Raw genomic sequence first — 22,698 nt, forward strand, 5'->3', positions numbered from 1 at the left:
TGCGTTGAGGTTGTCATGATAACAAAACAACTCACACCATGACTCCCCCAGTTGGGTAATATAGCATAGCCATTGGTGACATCCTTTTGTTTCCAGGATGACTTGTTGCGGCTCATTGAGCAGGTGGGCGCAGCCAAGGCAGAAGCAGTTGAAGCCAAGGCAGAGGCTGAGCAGAAAGTGGCTGCAGCCCAGCCGGAAATGGTCAAGCAGCTTGGAGGTAAGCACTGCCCGGCGGGTCAGCCCCTGGCACCATCGAGACCTCACCAGGACCCACCAGCACATTTGGGTCTACGCGTCATGCCGACCCTCTGGGACTATTCCAGCACTGGCGCAAGCAATAAAGCTCCTTGCTTATTCACCCAGTGAGCATGCATGTGCTCAAATAGAGTTTTTATGGTTTAAAAAGATTTTATGCTTACCAGTTTTGTTCATGCTTTGGTTTCAGCATGAAGATTGCATTTTTTTATCCGTACGATTCAGTAAAGCAGCTAAAGTCCTTTCCACACACACAAAAAAAAATCAGTCGCATGCATAGCTTGTCATGGGAAATGTGCAATGGTTTCACTGCCCGTCGGAAAGAAAGTCAATAATACTGTTGATAATTCCAAACCTACTACACGTAACGTAAATTTTGTGACATTTTCCTGCATGTGCAGAGCCACCGGCTTTGCAGGTGGTGGCTATGATCAGGGCGCCCTGCATTTTCGCAAAGCATGTGGGACTGAGCACTGCAGACCCCTCTTCACAGTGGCAGCAAAGTGCAGTTGAACCCGTATATATCAAACTCGCATGTGTGAAATTATTGTCTCTGTTTAACAGTTGTAACATCCCCTTGAACATAACATGCAAAAGTACAGCAACATACTATGCGTATTGTGTTGCGCTGCTAAGCACGAAGTCGCCGGATCGAATGCCGGCTACGGCGGCCGCATTTTGAGGGGGTCGAAATGCAAGAACACCCGTGTACTTTAATTTATATGTACGTTAAAAAACTCCAGGTGGCAAAGAATTAGTCCGGGGTCCTCCGTATGGTGTGAGCCTCATAATTAGATTGTGGTTTTGGCACGTAAAACCGCATAATTTACTACGCGTGCACTGAACTCCCGTTCACCGACACACTCGATATATCGAACGCTGCGCCGCGTCCCCTGCAAGTGCGCTTCGCCTAATAGAAACACACTTCTTGCATTCTCGAAGATATTAAGTATACAAAAAATTGAAATGGCACTCTTTTTGGCGAATCTGTCAAACAAGAGATTGAAGCTGAAGGGCAGGACTTGCTAGGGAGAAAAAATGACCAGGGTGCTCGCTGCACATATGGACATGGCTCGTGCAAACAGTTCGTTATTGGCAAAATAGATCACCACTGCGCTTCAAGAACGCGAAGGGCCTCGGCGTCCAATATACATTCTACAAGGAAGCGTGGATGACATTCGATCTTTTCACTGAGTGGCGCCGCGGATAGGATACCGAACCATTTGGGTGTGCTGTCGCTGCCGGATTTATCTCCGTATAGACAAACGCTTTCCGTGAACGGCATCTTAGGATTGCGTGAGCAGCCAAAATGAATCCGACCGCAAACTCAACTTGGACGGATCTTTACATTACACGTTAAATTTTAAGAAACCACCACACGCCACATCCGCACTTCGCAGAAACATGATTGTGGCAGTGGCACGTAAGACGTCGCTGTGCGATTCGCGTGTTCTCGCTGAACGCATATCATTCGTGTTTGCACGGTAACACGTCTCATATGTATCTGGGAATTAACTGGAATGTTCTTCAAGCCACTTTTGAAACTGACAGCGTCTTTGTTGTGGCGGTAGAGAAGTGCCGAGAACGAAGGCAAGCATCGGCTGCAAGTGTTCCAAGCACTGAGTAGCACGCAAAAAGAGGCGTGCAGATTTTGTCGGTTGGTTGACAAGCGAGGACTACTGGTTACAACATGAAACTGACAAATATTCCGAAACCCGACACACCAGTCCACCTGGCTCGTTGGCCGCATACTACGAACGGCGATTTAAATTGCGTATTCTAACAGACACTTGGCCGGGCAGTTTGTAGTACAGGTGTGCTGATGGCGGCACGCCCCGTATTCATACAGGTTAGTTTGCTTCCGCATTCATTTCTACGTTACCTGGAATAAAAAAGCGTGATAAGCAGAGTAAAGCGTTTGTTCGGGCTAGTTGGTAATCCATACTGCGTACAGTTTAAGCGCAGAATTTACAACAGGCACAAAGGGACACGAACGGGACATGCGCTAACTTCGAAATAACATTTAATGCAGAATGTCGTAAATTTACGCAGAAAAACATACAAGAAACTGAAAAGACAAGAACAAACATAACATCATTTGATCCCATCGTCGAAAATATTTGCGTTACTAAGGAATTATCAGAAACTGGCGCCAAGAAAACATATTTATTTAACAGATAAAGAAACGGAAGATGAGCTGGCGCACACACAATCACCGCTACTCATTATTGCAGCTTCCACGATCTCGCACGTGCACCGATCTTTGTCTCTAAACAATACTGCAGTGTTGTCAAGGTATGGCGTGCATTTGCACTCTCGGCAGTGTGAAGCCAAGTGTCCCTGTCCTCCCTTTTTCACATTCCTGTCGTGCTCCTTTAACCGCGCGTTTAGGCGTCCTTCCGTCTGCCCTATGTATGTTTTGCCACATGATAGTGGTATCCGATAGACACCTTTGGCACATATGACGAATTCTTCCTTGTGCTTTATTTGCACCCTTTCTTTTCGCTATTCACCGGCAATGCCATACTGCACAACTTGGTTATAATTTGTCCAAGGCTGACATGACAATTTCACGCTTGCATTTCCCCCAGTCTTCACGAGATCATGTGACGTCGTGGGCAGATACAGAATGACGGCCAGCTTGTGATCTCACTTTTTCCTGCACCTGATCAGTCACACGTACTTGCTTCGTCTTGCACAGATCATCAGCCACTTCAACTGTCAAGTGCTCAGGATAACCTGCAGACATGGCTCCGGAAAAAAAAAAACTAGCCTTAGGCCAAGAAATCTGAGCATGTAGTTTTCAGGCACCTCGTGCGTGATTTGCAGAGGCTGAGGCACCTTTCAAATGTGCAGACAGTGTTCACCACGTCATTGTTGAAGTGCTCCTTGTAACTTCTAATCGAGACAAGTAAATAATCCACAAAGCTGAAAATTATGACATTGGAACAGGACAGCTCTTAGCTTTCTGCGACAAGAGGCCAAATATAGGTCGCTGAGCACTGGCCCTATGCATGAGCCTATGCACACTCCTGTTTCATGTCCAAGGACACTAAATCAAGAAACCGCCATGGGGCCACCTTACATTTGTCTTGAAAAGCCATTGCCCTCTGCTGAAAGATACAGTCGTCGACACATTTCAGAAGCTGGTCTTGAGGCAGGGAGTGATGCAAATCCTTCGCGTCCACGGAAAAGGTGTACAAACATGCAGTGGCATGGTAATGCAGGAAATCAATCACTTGTTCCCACTCTTTTGTGGCGACGGGGTCATTGGCCTCAAGCAGTTCAAGACCAGCTGAAAAAATTGCGCTACAGTTTCGCAGCATTTCAGTTTCAGCATTTCACACTGTCAATAGGGACCCACTCAGCAACATAACAAATTAGTGGGCTGGTGCAGTGTGCACGAGATAGGAACATTACATACTATATCACGTGTGCAACCAGGCGCTTATTATTTTCACCCTCGCAGTCAATTGTAAACAGACAATAATTTGCGTATCCGTGTACGACTCGCAGAAGGGGATACCACTTCTGTTAGAAATGACTGAACTTGCTTCTCGTATAGCTGAGTGAGCATCGCACAATTATAGCAGTTCAAGCACCCACATACTGTGCAAAAGAAAGGAAAAATCAGGTGAGGCATTTGCACAACCATGTTTCAGTGCACGCCAGTCATAGGCTGCCATCTTTTTTCGTTGTCACGAGTGCTTGAATGCAGCTCGTTCTTGTGCACGAAGAACGCAAGACATGAAAACGTTCTGTTCAGTCTTGTTTATTTGCTGCAACGGGACAATCGCTGCGCAGCTTACGAAGTCGATACGCACACACATGGTTCCTGCTTGCCTTTCTTTTGTGCCCAAAGGTTTTGGGCACGGACTGACTACTGTGGGTTTTTCATCTGGAAAGTCAGCCGAGCAGACCTAAAATAAAAAGGCCAAAAGGTCGTAAATAGTGCTGTTGTGCTGTTATCGCAGGCTCGCAGCGCGGGAAGGCAAGACGCACGCTATTGATTAGCTTACTTCAACAATATGAATGTCTACCTGAGCGAACTCGTAGGGCACGAAGTGATTTTCCATTTCAAGTCGCTATTCTGTAGTGGCATTTCCCAGGTGGTGCAGGAACATTGTGTGCATGGCAGAATGCACTCCACACCAACACACTTTTTGTGTCTCCGTGAACACTGATCGCAGGGATCTTGCATGAGCAGCTTCCTCGTTCGCTGGTCGGCGGTACAACCAACGACAGCACAGTGCCACTCCGACGAATAAACTTTGTACATTTCGCTGAGATAAGGTAAGAACACGTCTAAAGCAAACACCGGAGCAGATGAGCCAAGAACAAGTCTGAATAGAAGTTGAGTAGAACTTGTTGCTGGGCGAGTTGGTTGGGATCTAATGAATACATTGTAGCGCCAAAAAAAAGAAAAAAGAAAGACTTCGGAAGGAAGCGTACGAAACGACAGATTGAGCGCTGAACTTCAACTGATTTTATTCAGTTGAATAAAACTGAATAAAATCCCGGCTCTAAGAATAAAATCACTTGAAGTTCAGCGCTCAATCTGTCGTTTCGTACTCTTCCTTCCCAAGTCTTTTTTTTTCCCTTTTTTTGGCGCAACAATGTATTCATTAACAAGTCTGAAGACACAACAATATGCGAACGCGCACCGCAAGTGCAGCCATTTCTCCCCGTCACTCGTAGGATGGATGGATAGATGGATAAGGTTGAGCCCTTTAAATCGGGTGGCGGCTTGCGCCACCTAGCCATGAATAGTGAGATATTACAGCGATGCTGTTCATGGCTAGGGTTCCGTGAAATTTTCCTGCGTGCAAGATAAACTGTCATCAACAATTACTCGTACCACTGCCCGCGCATTCGTCGTCGTCTTCCACCGCTGGCTCCGTTGTCGCTCGTCATGCCAGCGTTCCCATAGTGCCTCTTGCGCTCGTGCCACTGCTCGTGCCTTCAGCTTCCGCAGCTAGCTCCGATGGTGCTAATCATGCCAGCGTTCCCATGCTGCCCCTCCCTCTGCGAACGCTCTAACGGCACTGGCCCACTGCCAGTCGGCGCATCGATTTTGGTCTCAAATTTTTGCCTCAACATATTTTGTGCTTAGTGGAGGGTGAAATTTCACTATTGCCTTGATTTTAGCCACCCGCCGTGGTTGCTCAGTGGCTATGGTGTAGGGCTGCTAAGCACGAGGTCGCGGGATCGAATCCCGGCCACGGCGGCCGCATTTCGATGTGGGCGAAATGCGAAAACACCCGTGTGCTTAGATTTAGGTGCGTGTTAAAGAACCCCAGGTGGTCGAAATTTGCGGAGTGCTCCACTACGGCGTCCCTCAGAATCAGAAAGTGATTTTGGCACGTAAAACGCCATAATTTAATTTCAATTTTTTAGGATTTTAGCCACCAATAAGATATCCTTCATTTGTTCATTTCTATCCGCTTAAATCTATTTTGCCCCCGCTGTCCCTCAACCACAATGCTTTGAAAATATCAGCACCGGTGTTTTGAACTGTGCGGCAATGTCCTTTACAGAGAATTAACAGCTGCTCAGCCATTTCCTCCTCCTCTCCACATGCAGCGCATAACGTTTCTGTCCCTTGGTATTTGACTCGGTACGTCTTAGTCCACATAACTCCCGTCCTAGCTTCAACCAACAAAGAGTGTGATATGGAATTATCGTACATGTTTTCTTTGACAATTTGCTGCTTGAAAGTTATGTATGTTCTCAGTGCTGGTTTTGTCTGCATCCCTATTCTCCACAGACTCCTCTTATTTCTTCAGTATCTTTATCAGCCGATGATTCTTGGTCTTTAATCCTTCTAGGTACAACATGAACAGCGGTGACAGACGGCACCTTTGCCTAAGCCCCCACTGTATCTCTATAGAATCAGGTACCTTTTTCCCCATTTTATGATCACCTTGTTACATATAGATATTCTTCACAAGATTAGTTACTGCATCTTCCATGTCAAGTTTGTCCAGTATGTTCCACAAATCTTGACGGCCCGCCTCGGTGGTTTAGCGGCTATGGTGTTGCAATGCAAAGCAAGAGGTTGCGGGACCGAATCCTGGCCGCGGTGGCCACATTTCGATGGAGGAGAAATGCAAAGAAACGCCCGTGTCCTGTGCATTGGGGCACGTTAAGGACCTCCTGGTGTTCAAAATTAATCCGGAGTTCCCCACTATAGTGAGCTTACTAGTCAAGTCGTGGTTTTGGCATGTAAACCCCATAATTCAATTCAATTTGGGCACGGCAGTACCAAAAGAATGCAGACTTCTAACCCGCTGTCCTTCTTCATGCAGCTTGCTGTTAGCATACGCCTTATCGGTGGGGATGCGCGCACCGGGCTGCTGCCGCAGATGACCAGCAGAATGCATATCAACAACACGTTTCCACGTGCCAGACGACTCCTAGCATCTGTGCTGGAACAACTGGCCACGTGGTTCGACGACCGACGCGCCCTACTGGACACATGACCGGCATCGAGCGCCATCTATACTGCTGGATATATATGATCTTCCTTCACTGCCGGGGGCCATTGGGAATGGCAGTACCACAAGAATGCAGACGTCTAACCTGCTGTCCTTCATGCAGTTTACTGTCAGCATACTCCTTATCGGTGGGGAGGCGCACACCGGGCTGCTGCCGGACATGATCAGCAGAACGCTTATCAACGTCGCCGGTTTCTATGCTCCAGATGACTCGTACCATGTGCTCGAACAATTGGCGACATGGTTCGGCGACCGACGCGCCCTGCTGGACTCATGACCGGCATCGAGCGGCATCTATACTACAGTATATATATGGTCTTCCTTCACTGCCAGGAGCCATTGTGCACGGTAGTATCACAAGAATGCAGACGTCTAACCCGCTGCCCTTCATGCAGGTGCGGAGGTGACATGATAATGTTTTAGATCTAGTAACCCTTGTTGGTGCTGCCGTGCCCGCTGCTTGCTGTTGCAGTTGCCGATGTTGTTTTGCTCTTATGGAATTTTTTTTAGTAGCTGGAGATATGGAAGAGAATCCAGGCCCCGAGTTAAACCAGACCGCTAAGCAACTAAAGGATATCACAACCGATATAAAAGATATCAAAGGACATGGGTTAACTGAAATTGAAATGAAGATAAACGCCGTCTCCGAACTTGAACAAAAGGTAGTCTCATGGGAAAACAACATATTGCAGTTGGAAACAGCCTTTGAAAGATTACAAAGCAGGGTTGATGATTTAGAATATCACAGCATGTAATGATTGGGGGTTCAATCCCATCGCTCGTGATCCGTTGTCAAGATTGGAGTCGGGAATGAATTAGAAGGCAGCTGGCCCATGCCGTCGTCCAAGTCGTCCAACTTATCCACGCTGAGGACGTTGATGAAGAGAAGGACTGTTTCTCATCGAGGACAAGGAATATGGGTTTATTTACAGTATTTATACCAGTCTAACATGACTGTTTGAGACAGTACATCAGTCTAACATGACTGCTTGAAAGAGAGTGTCCTGAGCCGCCTCACAACGGCGGTTTTTAAACTCTCGGTCCTCCCCCGATACCCAGGTGACGGAAACGGCCGTCCAAGCATCGTAGGCGAGTTGACCAGGCACAAAAAAACATCAGTGCTGAAAAAAAAAAAATGCTGCATTTCGCTATGCCAATTTCTGAATCAATTTCGTGCTCACAAATTCAGCAATTATGGAGGGAATCTTGCTAAATGAGAGGGGATCTTCTTGGCTTAATAATATTAACACTAGTAACCCTAAAACTCAGGCGGGACCCTCAAACGCAGAATTCATATTAGTCTGCTCAAACCATCCGCATTGCTATGCAACTTTCCCTTATATCTAACGGAGAAGTTGTACTATTGCAGAGTGAGACTGGAGCAAGCGGCCATTTTTGTGTGACATTTGATTGCGCCACGTCAGAGGACAGTTGTCGGTCTAGAAGATGAACTTCGGTCCGTACAAGTAACATGACAACTTTTGGGCGGCCCGAACTAAACAAGCGCATTCCTTCTCTGAAGCGCTGTAGGCTTCCTCTCTTACATTTAGTTTACGGCTGGCATAGAGGATAGGATGCTCCTCGTTATCGTCGCCGACCTGACTAAGTACCATGCCCATACCTCGTTCGTTTGCGTCGCATTGAACTATCAATTTTTTTGTGTAGTCTGGCGCGCGAACAGAGGACGAGAAACCAATAGCGTTTTTTTCAAACTTTGGAAAGCGTTCTCTTTGTCCTTATCCCACTGTACGCTACTTGGTGCTCCCTTTCGGAGGGCGTCCGTTAATGGACTTGCCATTTGCGAGTAATTCGGAATGTACCGTTGATAGTACCCCACAAGTCCCAAAAATGAACGAAGGTCTGTTTTCGTGCGCGGCTGAGAAAATTGTCCAATAGTAGCTATTTTCAGCTCGGCCGGCCGTCTCGTGCCTTGGCCGACAACATGGCCCAGATAAGTAACCTGTGAACAACCAAATCTACACTTTTCCGCTTTCATCGTTAAGCCGGCTTCCCTCAACCGTGAGAACACCTGTTTGAGGTGCGATACGTGTTGTTCCAAGCTGTCCGAAAAAATTGCTACATCATCCAGATATGGCAAGGCAAACTCCTGCAAGTCTTTTAAGACAATATCCATTAACTTAGAGAAGCTAAACGGGGCGTTCTTCAGCCCGAAGCTGAGTGCGAGAGGGCGAAAAGTGCCTACAGGTGAGATGAATGCGGTATAGCGGCTGGCACTGTGTGAAAGGGGAACTTGTTAGTACCTCTGCACGAGATCTATAGTTCAAATGTATTTAGCAGCGCTAACTTTTTCAATTCGTTCCTCAATGTTGGGTATCGGGTACAGCTGATCCCTAGTGATGGCATTTAACTTCCTGTAGTCAACACACGGACGAGGGTCCTTGTTAGGGGTTTCTACCAGTATTAGCGGTGACGTCTAGTCGCTCTCAGCGGGCTCGATAACTCCCAACTCTAGCATGCGCTGTATCTCGGCCTCCATTATTTCTCTCTGTCTTGGAGACACCCTGTAAGGCTTTGATCTTACGGGTTCGGTTGATGTCAGCTGTATTTCATGCATTATTAGTTCGGTTCTACCCGGGCGATCGCTCAACCTATCGATATATTCCCCTAACACCTCTTTTAGGTCCTCTAGCTGCTTGGGTCTTAGAGCGTGCGAGCTTACCGAATGTTTTTCTACTCCTTCTAGGCCGATTTCAGAGTTGGAGGTCGCCCTATACTCCTTAAACTTGGTACTAATGCCATCCTGCTCTTTGATGGTATAGTTAACGACTCCGCTCCGCTCTATATACGGCTTCATCAAATTGCAGTGATACATCCTCACCTCCTTCCTGCGACCGGGAATTTTCAGAGCATAGTTAGTATCTGAAAGTTTGTGCAACACTTTAACGGGCCCGTCCCAGTGAACTTCAAGCTTGTTCTTTCTTGAATGTTTGAGGATCATTACCTGGTCTCCGGCGTTAAACGTACGAAGCCTCGCGTTCTTGTCGTAATAGAATTTACTGTTCTTTTGAGCTACTCCCATGTTCTTTTCGACTAGTTCTTGGGTTGCGCTTAGCCGTTCCAGCAGATTTAGCACGTATTCAACCACTGTTGGACTCTCCCCTTTTTCCTCCCACATCTCTCTTAACATTCTCAGTGGAGAACAGAGTGTCCTCCCATACACTAGTTCTAATGACGAGAACCCTGTCGCTTCATGTGGAACCGTTCGCAAAGCAAACAAAGTTGCCGGCAGACAGTGCTCCCAGTCCTCCTTGTGCTCGCAACAGAGCGCACGCAAAACTCGCTTAAGCACCGAATGCCACCTCTCTAGACTGTTTGACTGAAGGTGATAGACAGAACTGTGTATTAACTTTACCCCGCACTTTTTCTAGAATGTGGAAGTCAGTGCGCTCGTGAATACTGACCCTTGATCTGCCTCAATTTCGGCTGGAAACCTAACTCGTGCAAACACTGTCAAAAGCGCGCCTACTACTTCGGTGGAGCTGAGCTCTTTCAGAGGGATTGCTTCTGCAAACTTTGTAGCCGGACACGGCATGGTAAAGAAGTACCTGTAGCCCGATTTTATTTTTGGAAGAGGCCCTACCGTGTCTATTACAAGTCGTCTGAAAGGCTCTGTTATTAAGGGCAGTACCTTTAGTGGGGCTTTCCATGTCTCTCCTGGTTTACCCGAGCGTTGGCAGGCGTCGCATGATCTTACAAAGTTTTCTGCGACATTGAAACAACCAGGCGAGTAGTATTCCATAAGCAATCTTTCCTTTGATTTGTTTATGCCTAGGTGGCCGGACCACCTATTTCCATGACAGAGATTCAAAAAGGTCCTCTCTGTACTTAGTAGGTACAACTGACTGATTATAATCCTACCCTTTCGATCTCTGTAGTGCCGATACAACAATCCTCCTTTCTTATGTATCGTCACGTTGCGCCTAGCAATGCCCTCTTTAGCTGTGTTATGTAATTTAGCTAAGCTCTCATGATTCTTTTGCTCGGCGGCCAGTGACTTTATCCACACGTAAGAGCGCATCAAAGTTCTTCGAAGCTGGTGATAATAACGACCCTGTCTCGCTTGCGATTGCGTCAGCTTGCTCTTCCTGCAGGCTTCAACTTTGACACTCTAGTGCTACGCTCTCATTGAGCTGGTCAGCTGGCAGGCTCTCCTCAACTGATTTGTTGCCCCTCGGGCCTAGCTCGGATTCGGGTATTGAAGTTATACCTTTTTGTGCTTCCGCTGGAGCAGCTTGTGCATTTTCAGCCGAAAGCGACGCGATTTTACGAGCTTGGCCGCGGGTCAATGCCTGTACTATGCCCTCTCGCAGTTTAAGCCCTTTTTCACGCAGTAACTGATTCGAACGATTCGAAAAAATGTAAGGGTACTGCAGTGACAAAAATTTGGAAACTGCAGCCTCGGTCTCTAGGTACCCGAATGGTCCAGAGATTTTGACTTTGGCCATGGGCAGACATACGCTGTGTTCTTCTACAACCTGTTTGATCCATGCTACTTCTCCGGTGAAGTCATCTACCGTCACGTAAGACGGATGGACAATGTCCATCGCGGCGGCACTGTCTCTTACCACTCCGCATGGTTTGCCATTAACTTGCAGGTCGTGAAGATAGGGGCTTAAAAGTTCCATATTCTCGTCTTTTTCCCCTACGCAGGAAAAAACTGCGCTAGGCGTTCCGCAGTTTCCAGCTATATATCCCAGTTTGGTGGCATTTATAACAGCGGATCGGCCTAAAAGATTCGAATTTTCTTTTCTGTTCTTTTTGTGCAGTTTCCCCGTTAAGTTTCTCCTCGCTCTTTTCTGCGGGCTTTTCCTCCACGTCTACAGGCTCCGATCGTCTAGTCTGCGAACCCCTTTTGAACGGAAATGGTTCCCGCGGTCCATTTCGACCGGCCCAGTTTCCGTCCTCGACGTTCAACTTTCTACCCGTTGCGTACTCTTCGGCTAATTCAGCCGCCCTTTCCACAGTGTTTACATTCCCTTTGTCTTGCACCCACAGTTTCACAGCTTGGGGGATGCTTTTGTAAAACTGCTCTGGACACATGCATTCTATGATCATGTCTCTGCTGTCGTACGCTTCCGCGCTTTTCAGCCACTCGACTAGGTTGGCCTTTAAGCCGTATGCAAACTCCGGATACCCCTCGCTATCTTTCTTGCCTGTGCTTCTAAACCTTTGCCGAAGCGCTTCGGCTGAAAGCCGGTATTTCTTCAGGAAACTAGCCTTAACGTTTGCATAATCATATGCATCCTGTGCACTCAGTCTGGCGATTACTTCCGCCGCCTCATACGGCAACATAGACAGCAACCGCTGTGGCCATGTACTCGGGCCGAAGTTCATCTCTCGCAACTCCTTTCAAAATTGCTTAGGAACAAGCCTATGTCGGTCCCGACCTCAAACGGCTTTAACAGCCTGTCCATGAGGTATGATTCTGCCTCACTTGATCGTCCCAGAGCCCCTTCATTTCCTTGAGACAACTCCAAACGTTTGCTTTCAAGTTCAAGTTGCATTTTTCTTAACTCGCGATCTTTATCGCGTTCCTCTCTCTCGTGTTCTTTTCTCTCTAGTTCTCTCTTTTTCAGAAGTTCAAACCCCATTTCAATTTCTTCCTCACTGGCCTGATCGGAAATTAGCTCCAATAATTGCGATTTTAGCATTTCGTTGCGTACACCTAGGCCCAGTTTCTCACCAACAATCAACAACTCGTCTCTCAGCAGTGTCTTTAACTCCATGATTGCTGCTTTACTGCCTCGATCCTGCTCTCTAAATCTAGCTAGGAAAACACAACCTAGCTAACACTCAACAATCTAGCTTCCCTACTGTTCTAAACAGAACAACCACAAAATGAAGCCTAGAGATTCAAAGCAAGAACCAAGCACTCACCGCAGTCACAGCACCACGTCGCAAAGTCCATCTCACCGCTGTCAGCAAGTTGTTATGATTGGGGGTTCAATCCCATCGCTCGTGATCCGTTGTCAAGATTGGAGTCGGGCATGAATTAGAAGGTAGCTGGCCCATGCCGTCGTCCAACTTATCCACGCTGAGGACGTTGATGAAGGGAAGGACGGCTTCTCATCGAGAACGAGGAATATGGGTTTATTTACAGTATTTATATCAGTCTAACATGACTGTTTGAGAAAGTACATCAGTCTAACATGACTACTTGAGAGAGAGTGTCCTGAGCAGCCGCACAACAGCGGTTTTTAAACACTCGGTCCTCCCCCGATACTCAGGTGACGGAAACGGCCGTCCAAGCACCGTAGGCGAGTTGACCAGGCACCGTAGGGGAGACGAAGCACCGTAGGGGAGACGACCCGGCACCGTAGGGACATTTATTCCCTGAGCTGCAGCGCGCCAGCCGGCCGTTCATTGTCTGGCGTCTTGGTCGGTGCGTGGGAAGGGGTGTCACTAGACGTTCCCGCGGCTCAGTAACAATAGTTGGTCCGTCGAGTCCGTGTAGTTACAATGGCGACTTCGTCAAACTCGGCTATAGCGACGGAGAGTCGAGTACGCACGTAGTTATTTATTTATTTATTTATTTATTTATTTATTTCACGTGCTTTCAAGGCCCGAAGGCGTTACAGAAAGGAGTGGAGTCAAAACAAGAAGTAATGCAGTAAAAATACAAACAAAAAGTATTGACGAAAAATATTAACAAAAGGCATTGTGAACGGCGGTATTGAAGTTACTAGGGTCGGTGATGAGTGCGATTGAGGCGGTACGGTGATTCCAGTCCGTGCTTGTCCTGGGGATGAATGAGTCACTGTACCGGTTTGTACGCCACAATGGCACCCCGATTTTGAGGCTGTGGTCAGTGCGGGCCGAAATATAAAACGGAGGGGCAAGAAGGGTTTCTTTTAAAAGGGAGTTCAAAGGAAAAACTTTGTGAAAAAGGGAGAGACGGGAAGATTTGTGGCGTGACGAAAGATCAGGTAAGCTAAGAGTTCGTTTCATTGAAGAAGTACTTGCATAGCGAGAATAATTAGATAAGACAAAGCGTGCACCGCGGTTTTGAATACATTCACGAGTAGAAACTAATGAAGACTGAGTCGGATCCCAAATGGCTGAAGCATACTCCAGTTTGGAGCGAACTAAAGTTTTATAAAGAGTTAGCTTCAGGGAAGAAGGAGCAGAGCTAAAATTACGGCGCAAGTAACCAAGCATGCGATTAGCGTCTTTAGTAACATAGTCAATATGCGAGTGCCAAGAAAGGTTGTTTGATATGTGAAGGCCGAGATACTTTAATAGCTAACTGACGTCACAGGTGCACCATTAATAAAGTACGAGTGCGTGGCAGTGTTACGAGATATACACATGGCCTTGCATTTATCTGAATTTAGTTGCATGCACCAATTAGAACACCACTCAATTACGCGGTTAAGGTCGTCCTGCAGCTCTTGGGAATCTGAAGGATTAGTAATTTTGCGGTAAAGAACCCAGTCATCCGCGAAAAGCTTTGTGGAAGAGGAAAGAACGCAGTTCGGAAGATCGTTAATATAGATTAGAAAGAGAAGTGGACACAGGACTGACCCTTGAGGAACGCGTGCTGGTAGGTTAGAAAACCGAGAATAACAGTTATTAGTGTTTACAAACTGCGTCCAGACTCCTGTTAGAAAGTTTTTTACTGTTGTTCACACACAGTCGACTTAGTCACGCCGTGGCTAGAGATGTGCGGCGACGCTCCCGGAATGTTGCCTCCACAGTCGCAACTGGTTGGCAAAACTTGCACTGCAGCTGGCCGTTCTTAACAAGCAGAAGATCAAATCCTATTGTTTATGGACCACCCGAGGTTAAGCGCGAAAACAGCTCTAGATTGAAACACAGCGTCAATCAATCATCAAGGATACCCTTGGCTTGGGGACAGTTGCCATGGAACGAATGCATCACTTAGGCAGGCCGAATAAAAAGAAAAACCGACCGGTCATAAAACTACTTGACTCGAGTAACAAATCAACGAGACTGAAGAGAGGCTACAAACTCAAGAACACTAACTACTCTATAGGTGAAGATTTCAATCGTAGAGTGTGGGAAAAGGGAAGGGAACTCTGGGAAAATACTAAATAAAACCATGAGAAAAGTGAAAAAATATCTATATATTTTCATAAACTGTACATAAATGACAGCATGTTTGTCTGGGATGACGAAAGAAACATGAGTCGCAGTTAAAAAAAGAACGCCGAAAGAAGTCGACCAGTAACTCGAAGCCACAAACATTCACAGAAATAACATTACTAAATATGAACGCGAGAAGTATTGTCAATAAAACTGAAGCATTAGAAAACGTGTTACTCGAGCACAGCTTTGACACTGTTGCTATTACTGAATCATGGCTTTCACCAGAAACATACAACCAGGAAATAGCACCCCCAAATTACTCAGTTATTCGTAAAGATCGACCAACTCGAGGCTGTGGCGTAGCTGTGCTTCTTAAGAAGCCCTTACTTTATGTATTGATGCCCGACGTGCCAGATGTTGAGGCTGTGTTCTGCAGGGTTATGTGCAATGATTTTGCAATGCTTACTGCTTGCTTTTCCAGAAGTCCTCTTTCTGGTTACGAAAGTGTTATTGCTGTACAGGAGTTTGTGCAGAAGCATGCTAGCAACCGAGTTATTCTTATGGGAGACTTCAATTCACCTGATATTGACTGTAATACCATGCACCGCACTTCATTCTGATCAAATTTGCTCATTGATGTGATTCTAAACTTCGGGCTTCATCAAGTTGTAACCTCTCCTAGTCTAACACAAGGAACAAGCGATAACATCCTAGACAGCCAAAACTACTGAATTTATTGTCTCCAATTTTCAAAAAGCAGATGATTCCGCTATACTAGCCTATTTAGCGCGCGAATACCAAGAATTTTACGAAATGGTGAACGATAGTTCCGTTCACGTCAAGGATCTCTGGCTTCATTTGAAGCGTATATTCTCGCACTGCATGCGTAATTACATCCCGAAAAGCAAAGATATCACACAACAATGCTTGGATAACATGCGATATAATTCAAGCCAAGCGTAGAATAAAACACTTCCGGCGTAACATAAAAATTAAACGTAAAATTGCATGAAAAAGTCGCAATTGTTTCTCGCTGCCGACGAACTCAAGTTAAAGGCTAAGCTTACGAAGCATATATACTCTATGAAATATTCCCTAACCTTATCAGTTACAACCCTAATCGCTTTTGGAACTTTCTTCATACACGCCCTGCAGCGACACCAGATCGTCCACGCGAGGAAAAATTTGCACTCGCTTAAAAATTTAACCAACACTTTCACTCAGTCTTTACTAATGATAACGACACAATTCCATATTTGCCACCGTCATCATTCCCCACTATTGACACATTAACAATAAAGGACTCAGGAATATTTAAGCAGTTGCTTGAGTTAGACGTGAAGAAAGCAAACGGTCCCGATAATGTTCCCAACGAGTTCTTGAAAACATATACTGAATGTAACAGTAAATATCCTGGCCTTATTCACAGCAAGTCACTTTCAATGTTAGACCTACCTGAAATAGGAAAATTGCTAAACCTGTACCAATTCATTAGTGAGGGAATAGTAACCTACCATCTAACTGCAAACCAATTTCATTTACCAGCACCTCATGTAAAATTTTGGAAGGCTTTATTCTCAAACACTTAACCACATAGTTCGAAGAACATATTCTAGTAGATGTTCAACACGGTTTTAGAAGAGGTTTATCGACCATCACTCAGCTAACAGAGGTGGTACACGATCTTGCATTAAGTAATAATAATCATAATCAAATTGACCTAATTTTACTACATTCCAGTAGTGTTTAATTGTGTGTGCCATATTAAACTAACTGCCAAAATCACAGCTGTGATTGGCAATCCACCCATTACTGCATGGATAGAAAACATCATCTCACCGATCCCAATTTGTCGTCATCCAGAACATCCCACCTGCTCCGGTGCCTGTTACATCAGGAGTCCCACAGGGCTCTGTAATAGGTCCGCTGTTATTTTTGCTTTTTATCAATGACATTACACATAACATTGATTGTAAAATTAAACTCTTTGCAGACGACTCCATAATATGCAGAGAACTACGTAGTCACGAGGATCAACTTATGCTCAAAATGCACTAGCAAAAATAATCGAATGGTGTGATAACTGGCAAATGACCATTAATACAAACAGAACGGTTTGTGTCGTTTTTACACTACACACTTAATGGCAGCGTCATAACTAGAGTTAACAGCATAAGTATCATGATTTAACAATAACGTCCGACTTAACAGGACCATCACATATTAACAACATTACTTCTTGTGCAATACAAAAAAAAAATTCTCGAACGGTGCCTGCGGTTAGCACCAACTAAGGTCAAACTTTTAACTTATATTACATTTATGAGACGTGTACTTGAGTATGCTAATCTCGTGTGGTTCCGATACACTAAAACTAACATATCTAAACTGGAAAGCTTCCAGAGAAAGGTAATTAGGTTTATGTACCGAAAATACCAGCGCAGTGATTCACGTACTCTTCTCCTAAAACAATCAGGGATTGCAACTTTGGCTGTTCGCGCAAAACGAGTTCGTCTAAAATTTGTGCATCAGATACTACACAACCGACTAAAAATAAATGCCTCTGCGTACGTTAGCTTTTCTAAATCCCACATACTTCGTCATAATCATCCGTATACACTAAACGAGTTCTTTTGTAGTAACGATACTTTTCAGTGTTCCTTTTCCCCCCGTCTTGCTCGCGAGTGGATTAACCTAGATGCATCTATAATTAACACAATAACGCAGTCTGATTTTGCCAAGTTCTTGGAAGATGAAATAAGTAGTTAGGAAAAAAATGTTTTTTTTGCACATATAATTGTCAGAACTCCCATTTTCTGAACTAGAGGTAAACATTTGCCTACTTTGTTTCTTTCTTTATTTTGTAACATTGTAATAATATTTGTGTACATGTAACTTGAAGTGTACTATTTATGTGAGTTGCTCTTGTTATTCGTAGTAGTATTATTGTAAAATTGTGCATTGAACCTGATTGATGTATTTCAATTTACATGTTTGGATGTTTTTAGCGTTCGGTATATAAAACATGCATTGCATGTGTAATCATATTCCCACCTGCTATGGTCTCTAAATAAGACTTGCAGTATGGTAAATATATAAACCCAATCTTCTTGAATTACACTGTCATAGGCTCCCTTAATATCCAGAAATGCCAGCCATATGGTCCTGTGTTCCTTTTCTGTTTTTTCGATGCACTCCTTTGTTTTCGCAACCGATTTTGTAGTTCCCCCAGCACTTCCTCGCCCTCCACCCATGGCTGCAGTTTGTCCTTTACAATCTACATCACCACCCTGTAAGCCTCTGGTGTCACTGTTATTCGACGGTAGTGGTTTATGTCGGCTTTGTCCCCCTTTCTCTTATATATATCATGTCCATGCTGCTTAGTCTACATCCATCGGGGGCTCTACGCTTCATTATCAATTTTCTCACTACTCCTCTTAATGATTGCTTAGATTTTGATCCAGTGTCTTTATTAACATAATTGGGATGCCGTCAGGCCCTGTCGGTGGGCTACTAGGAACCCTCTTCTCTGCCCTTTCCCACTCGCTTTGTTCAAGTGGAGCCACTGCACTGACCGGTCTATCCTCGTATGATGGAGTAGTTGCAATATTCCGTTGTTCTTTAATTTTTTTCTGTCATCATTGTTCTGATATGTTCCATTGCCTCGTCACCTTCTAGCCGAATGCTTTAAGGTGTAACTACAAACTTATGCTCTACTCTAGCCTTATTGTTCAAGAATTTGAGATATGTCCAGAAAATCTTAGTGGCTTTTACCGCGACAGCGTTAAAGGCCCGATGTCGCAGAAAATCCGGCGTCTGGTGTCGGAGGTCGAATCTCGAACCACCCATAACCAGGCCCTCCATGTGGCCCAATGAGGTTACTGAACTAATTGAACATCTCAAGATAAACACGTAGAAAAATCGTGAAGTATTATTAACACAGCCTACAGACATGACAGCGTCGGATTGTAATTTGAATATACGAGAAAACATAATTCTGTGGCGAGGAAACTCAAACAAACCCCTTTCCCAGCGTTTATACCTTTCACAGGCCGGCCACGGTGCCTGCCATTTGCGCGCGCCGGCGTGCGAATATCTTAGAGGCCACAGAGCGGCGCGCCCGGTTCCTTGCAACACCTCCAGATGGCGCTCGCACCCCCCGCATCGCGGCCCACGCAAGAGAGCGCGTCTCTACCAGAAAGCGTGCCTTCGTGCATAGCGTTTGTCGCCAGCGTTTCCCGGTAAACATTAGGGTTACATACGCTGCAGTTGCGAGGAAGCATGAGAAGCAGTCAGGAATCTTTGAATGCTATAGCGTTCCACTTATAAAGGCGAAGCTTAAGCGTCCTCCAAATTTGTCTATTCTTTTTCTTTACTTCTGAGAACCATTGGGTCACCTTTCTACTAATCTTCTTTCGATTAATCCCTTCCATAGTTGAAGAAGTTATGCCATTTTCAGTTTACTTGAGTGTCTGGTTCACCCTTTTGCTTAGAATATCTGTGTTCCCTGTATGTTTCTTGACATATCTCTAAGGCCTTTTTAACCTCCTTGTCTGAGCAGCCTTCCGTCTTCTTTTCCCTTTGCGTCTGACTCGTACCTTACCATGCTCTAGCTCACACAGCCCTGGTAAATTTGATTAATGTTCTCAGAAATTACTTCCTCAATTTTTTGTGTTACTATTTCCAGCTGCTTTTCCGAGTAAAATAACTGCAATAGCTCAACATAGCCCGTCACTTTCTTAAGCTGCGGAAGGCATCGGCCGCCCGACCACCTAACGAAAAGGCCCGCATAAATACCCCGAGAAAGCCCCATGGTAAATCTTGCGGCTATCTCGCTATCCGGCTACTTCTGTCAGCTTCCCTACACCTACCACGGTTTTAAACTGTCGCCCTACAGTGCTTACACCTTGCACAAAAACTCTCATTAAAGAAAAGTGCAAAATCGCTTAGCTTCAGTTGAGGTCGGCCACTGCTGCCTCCTTGTGGTCCGTGTGCAGCCCTCACCAGAAGGCGGCTCTTAGTGTCGAGATTAATTAACGAACCAGAATATTGTCATGCAAATACTTGGGCAGCAGTGGGAGGAGAGGTAAGGAATCATCCGTCAAGAAAAATGTTAAGGAGACAGAGAGGGGTATGTGGAAATCAGAGATGCAAACCAAATCAGCATTGGAGACATACAAGACGTTTTAGCAAGAAATAGCCAAAGAAAGTATTTACGATAACTCTAAGGTAAGCTCATTGTTGTTTGAGGCCAGGACAGGTATACGGCGGACTAAAACGTACCGAGCCAGATACCAGGAGATAGACTTGTGCGGGGCGTGTGAAGAGGAGGAAACGGCTGAACACCTGATACTTGCTTGTAAACAACTTCACCCTGCAGGTGAATGTAACTGGGAACTATTCAAAGGTTTGGGTTTTAAAGACAGTGAAAGCAATATAGACTTTGAACAGGTAGAAATAACTAAACGGAGGCTATCGGATTGGTGGATAATATCAACGCATAAGTAGAGTAAATACATAGGTATACACGCATATAGTACCATTCAAGGCTAGGTGGCGCGCGCCGCCGCCGCCGCCGGTTCAAAAGGTTGAGCCTCATTCCTCCATTCATCCAATGGCGCAGCTCACGCTCGCGCTACAAGGACATAAAATTTTGGTCTATATATCGTACTATTTCGCGATACCCTTTGAGTTTGATATTATCGGGATCAACTGTAAGGCCATTCAACGTGGCGTTGTAGTCACAGTCAAGGAAGGTCAAGCCAAACCTCAACAATACCGCTCACTTTATGCAGCATCTCAACTCACATGTTTTGTCGTGAGTAATGCGAGAGGGAACACTGAATACGTTATTAAGCTACAATTACTTAGGATGTGGGGATTAGAATCTGACATGTTAATCTTGCTACACCAACTTGTGGCTTAACATTTAGATTTATTGAGCATATTGACACGTGTACTGTTGCTAATCTTTCTCGGTAGACCTCTTTTCACCGCCTAACAAATGTTATCGCTTAGCACACGACGCTCCTGCATGTGTCGAAAGTTTCTCGAATGTTATCGATGGTTCTATTCGTTGTCTGTTGTCACCGAACATTGTGTAATCTGATTGTATGCTTGACACAAACTGTGTAGTACTTTCTGGAAGACACATGAGCACCAGCGATTACTCTGGAACCTTCGATGACGCATATATGAAGGCCAACGCACTTGACCCGCAGATCAGATTTCGACGATGGCTGGCTGTGTTCGCCGCTATCATTGTGCATTGAGTGCAACGTGCTTTTGAGGGTACATGTTTGCCCAATAAAAAGTTAGTTTCGTGATTCTCGGTTTTGCTGCTGCGTTCTTCACTGTCATTACTACGTGATGATATTTATGCGGGTCATGTGTAATCGGGCGCTACGGCCTCTAGAAAGTGACTTGGATGTTTTCTTTGTTTAAAGGGTCGACACATACACCTCGGCCTAGATGGTGTCCTGTTTTGATGCAGTGCAAATTAGTTTGTGGGACACCTTACGGAGTGGCGTCATAACCTCACGTAATTTCATTTCATTTGCCTCTGCTTTATTTTGTCTGACTTGCTTTTTCTTTGTTTCCCACTCCTTTTCACTTCCTGCCCCACTGGCATGCAGAGGCGTCCAAGAAGTGATGGGAGCCAGTGGTGGGCAGCTGCACCAGCTTTCACTGGCCGGTGGCCGTGCAGAACTAGTAGCTGTTGGTGTTCCTATAAAGCTTGGTTGACTGTTCATTGAGCTTCTGTTCACTACTGTCATCTACAGAAACGATATTGGTGTATTCATTGCTGTCACACCATTGTTTTGCTCTTGTAACGCTCTATACGTTGCTTTTGTGTCAGCCATTGAGCATCAGTACACAACCTTGTTAGTTATATGCTGGATATATTTTCTCACATGCCCTTTGAGATATACCACAGAGCAAACTTGACATGGCCGCTGAGGAACTATGGTTCTGGTGAGTATATTTTTGACTGCCCAAGTGTCCATATGGCATCTAAATAAATGCGTGCAGGTCTTCGTCATAGCTGTACAAGGGGCCTGTGAAACTTATTGACCACAATTATGGGGTGTGAAGGTTATAAACAGGGATAATGTGCTTCAGAAAGGCTTGTCAACGTTTTGATAGGAGCACATATGTTTGTTAAGGACCACTCTTCATCCTCGGCATGATAGTTTTAAAAGGTTAGTAGAGTGACGTCACGTGCGGTTGTCGGTGGCGGCTGGTTGTAGAGGGAGAGACTTCCAAGAGCATGCGTGCTGTAACCTGACGTCTGTAAGCGTGGTTTCTATGATGAGGAGACAATAGCTGGATAGTAGGAAGGCGGGGAGAAAAGAAAAAAAAAGAAAACACCAAGAGAGGGAAAAGTATACAGGAAAACGAAGGGCATGGGAGGGCGTTGGGGAAGCGAGAGGTTAGGCAACACTCAGGGGTGTCGCTGGCGGCATGTTTTTGTGGCTTTAGAATAGCCGGTCAGGAGGACAGTGTGCGAGTGACAAAAAACACCCCAAAATACATCAGTTGAAAGAATTACTTGAGTAGCGTAGCAGCAATGCGTCGGGTAATTTTGAAGGAGTTAAGATGGTGACAAGGAGTCCGGGATGCAATGCATGGTGTAACTGGAAGGCATCGGTATGGTCTTTCAAGGGACGTTAGCCCCAGTAACTAAACGTAGGTGTCGTCATGGCAGTATACAGAAGTGGCGATACCCTGTGTGGCTGAGATGCCGAAAAAGGTATCCTGGCATCTGGGACTTTGGAATGTGTTGGTTAGGGTGTTTCCAGAAAATATAATAAAATACAGACGTAAACAAGGCGGGGGGACCGAAAACGGAATGATAAGTAGGAGCGTGACATGA

At 45.4% G+C, this 22,698-nt stretch overlaps 1 protein-coding gene across 5 annotated transcripts in view; it reads left to right on the forward strand.

Annotated features, from left to right (window-relative positions):
- The window catches only part of Sirt2 (Sirtuin 2), a 376,779-nt gene extending 355,206 nt beyond the window's left edge, over positions 1-21,573 (forward strand). For 4 of the 5 annotated variants that reach the window (XM_075698293.1, XM_075698294.1, XM_075698296.1 and 1 more), the window contains 2 exons: positions 97-217; positions 21,458-21,573. In XM_075698293.1, coding sequence (XP_075554408.1) covers positions 97-217; positions 21,458-21,474 — 138 coding nt within the window. In that variant the 3' untranslated portion in view covers positions 21,475-21,573. Of the gene's footprint in view, positions 1-96; positions 218-6,083; positions 6,152-21,457 lie in introns of all 5 variants that reach the window. The other variant, XR_012829495.1, reaches the window with a different exon arrangement.
- Positions 21,574-22,698: the final 1,125 nt, after the last annotated feature.

The sequence above is a fragment of the Dermacentor variabilis genome, chromosome 7 (genome assembly GCF_050947875.1).
Source record: "Dermacentor variabilis isolate Ectoservices chromosome 7, ASM5094787v1, whole genome shotgun sequence".
Lineage (NCBI taxonomy): Eukaryota > Metazoa > Arthropoda > Arachnida > Ixodida > Ixodidae > Dermacentor > Dermacentor variabilis.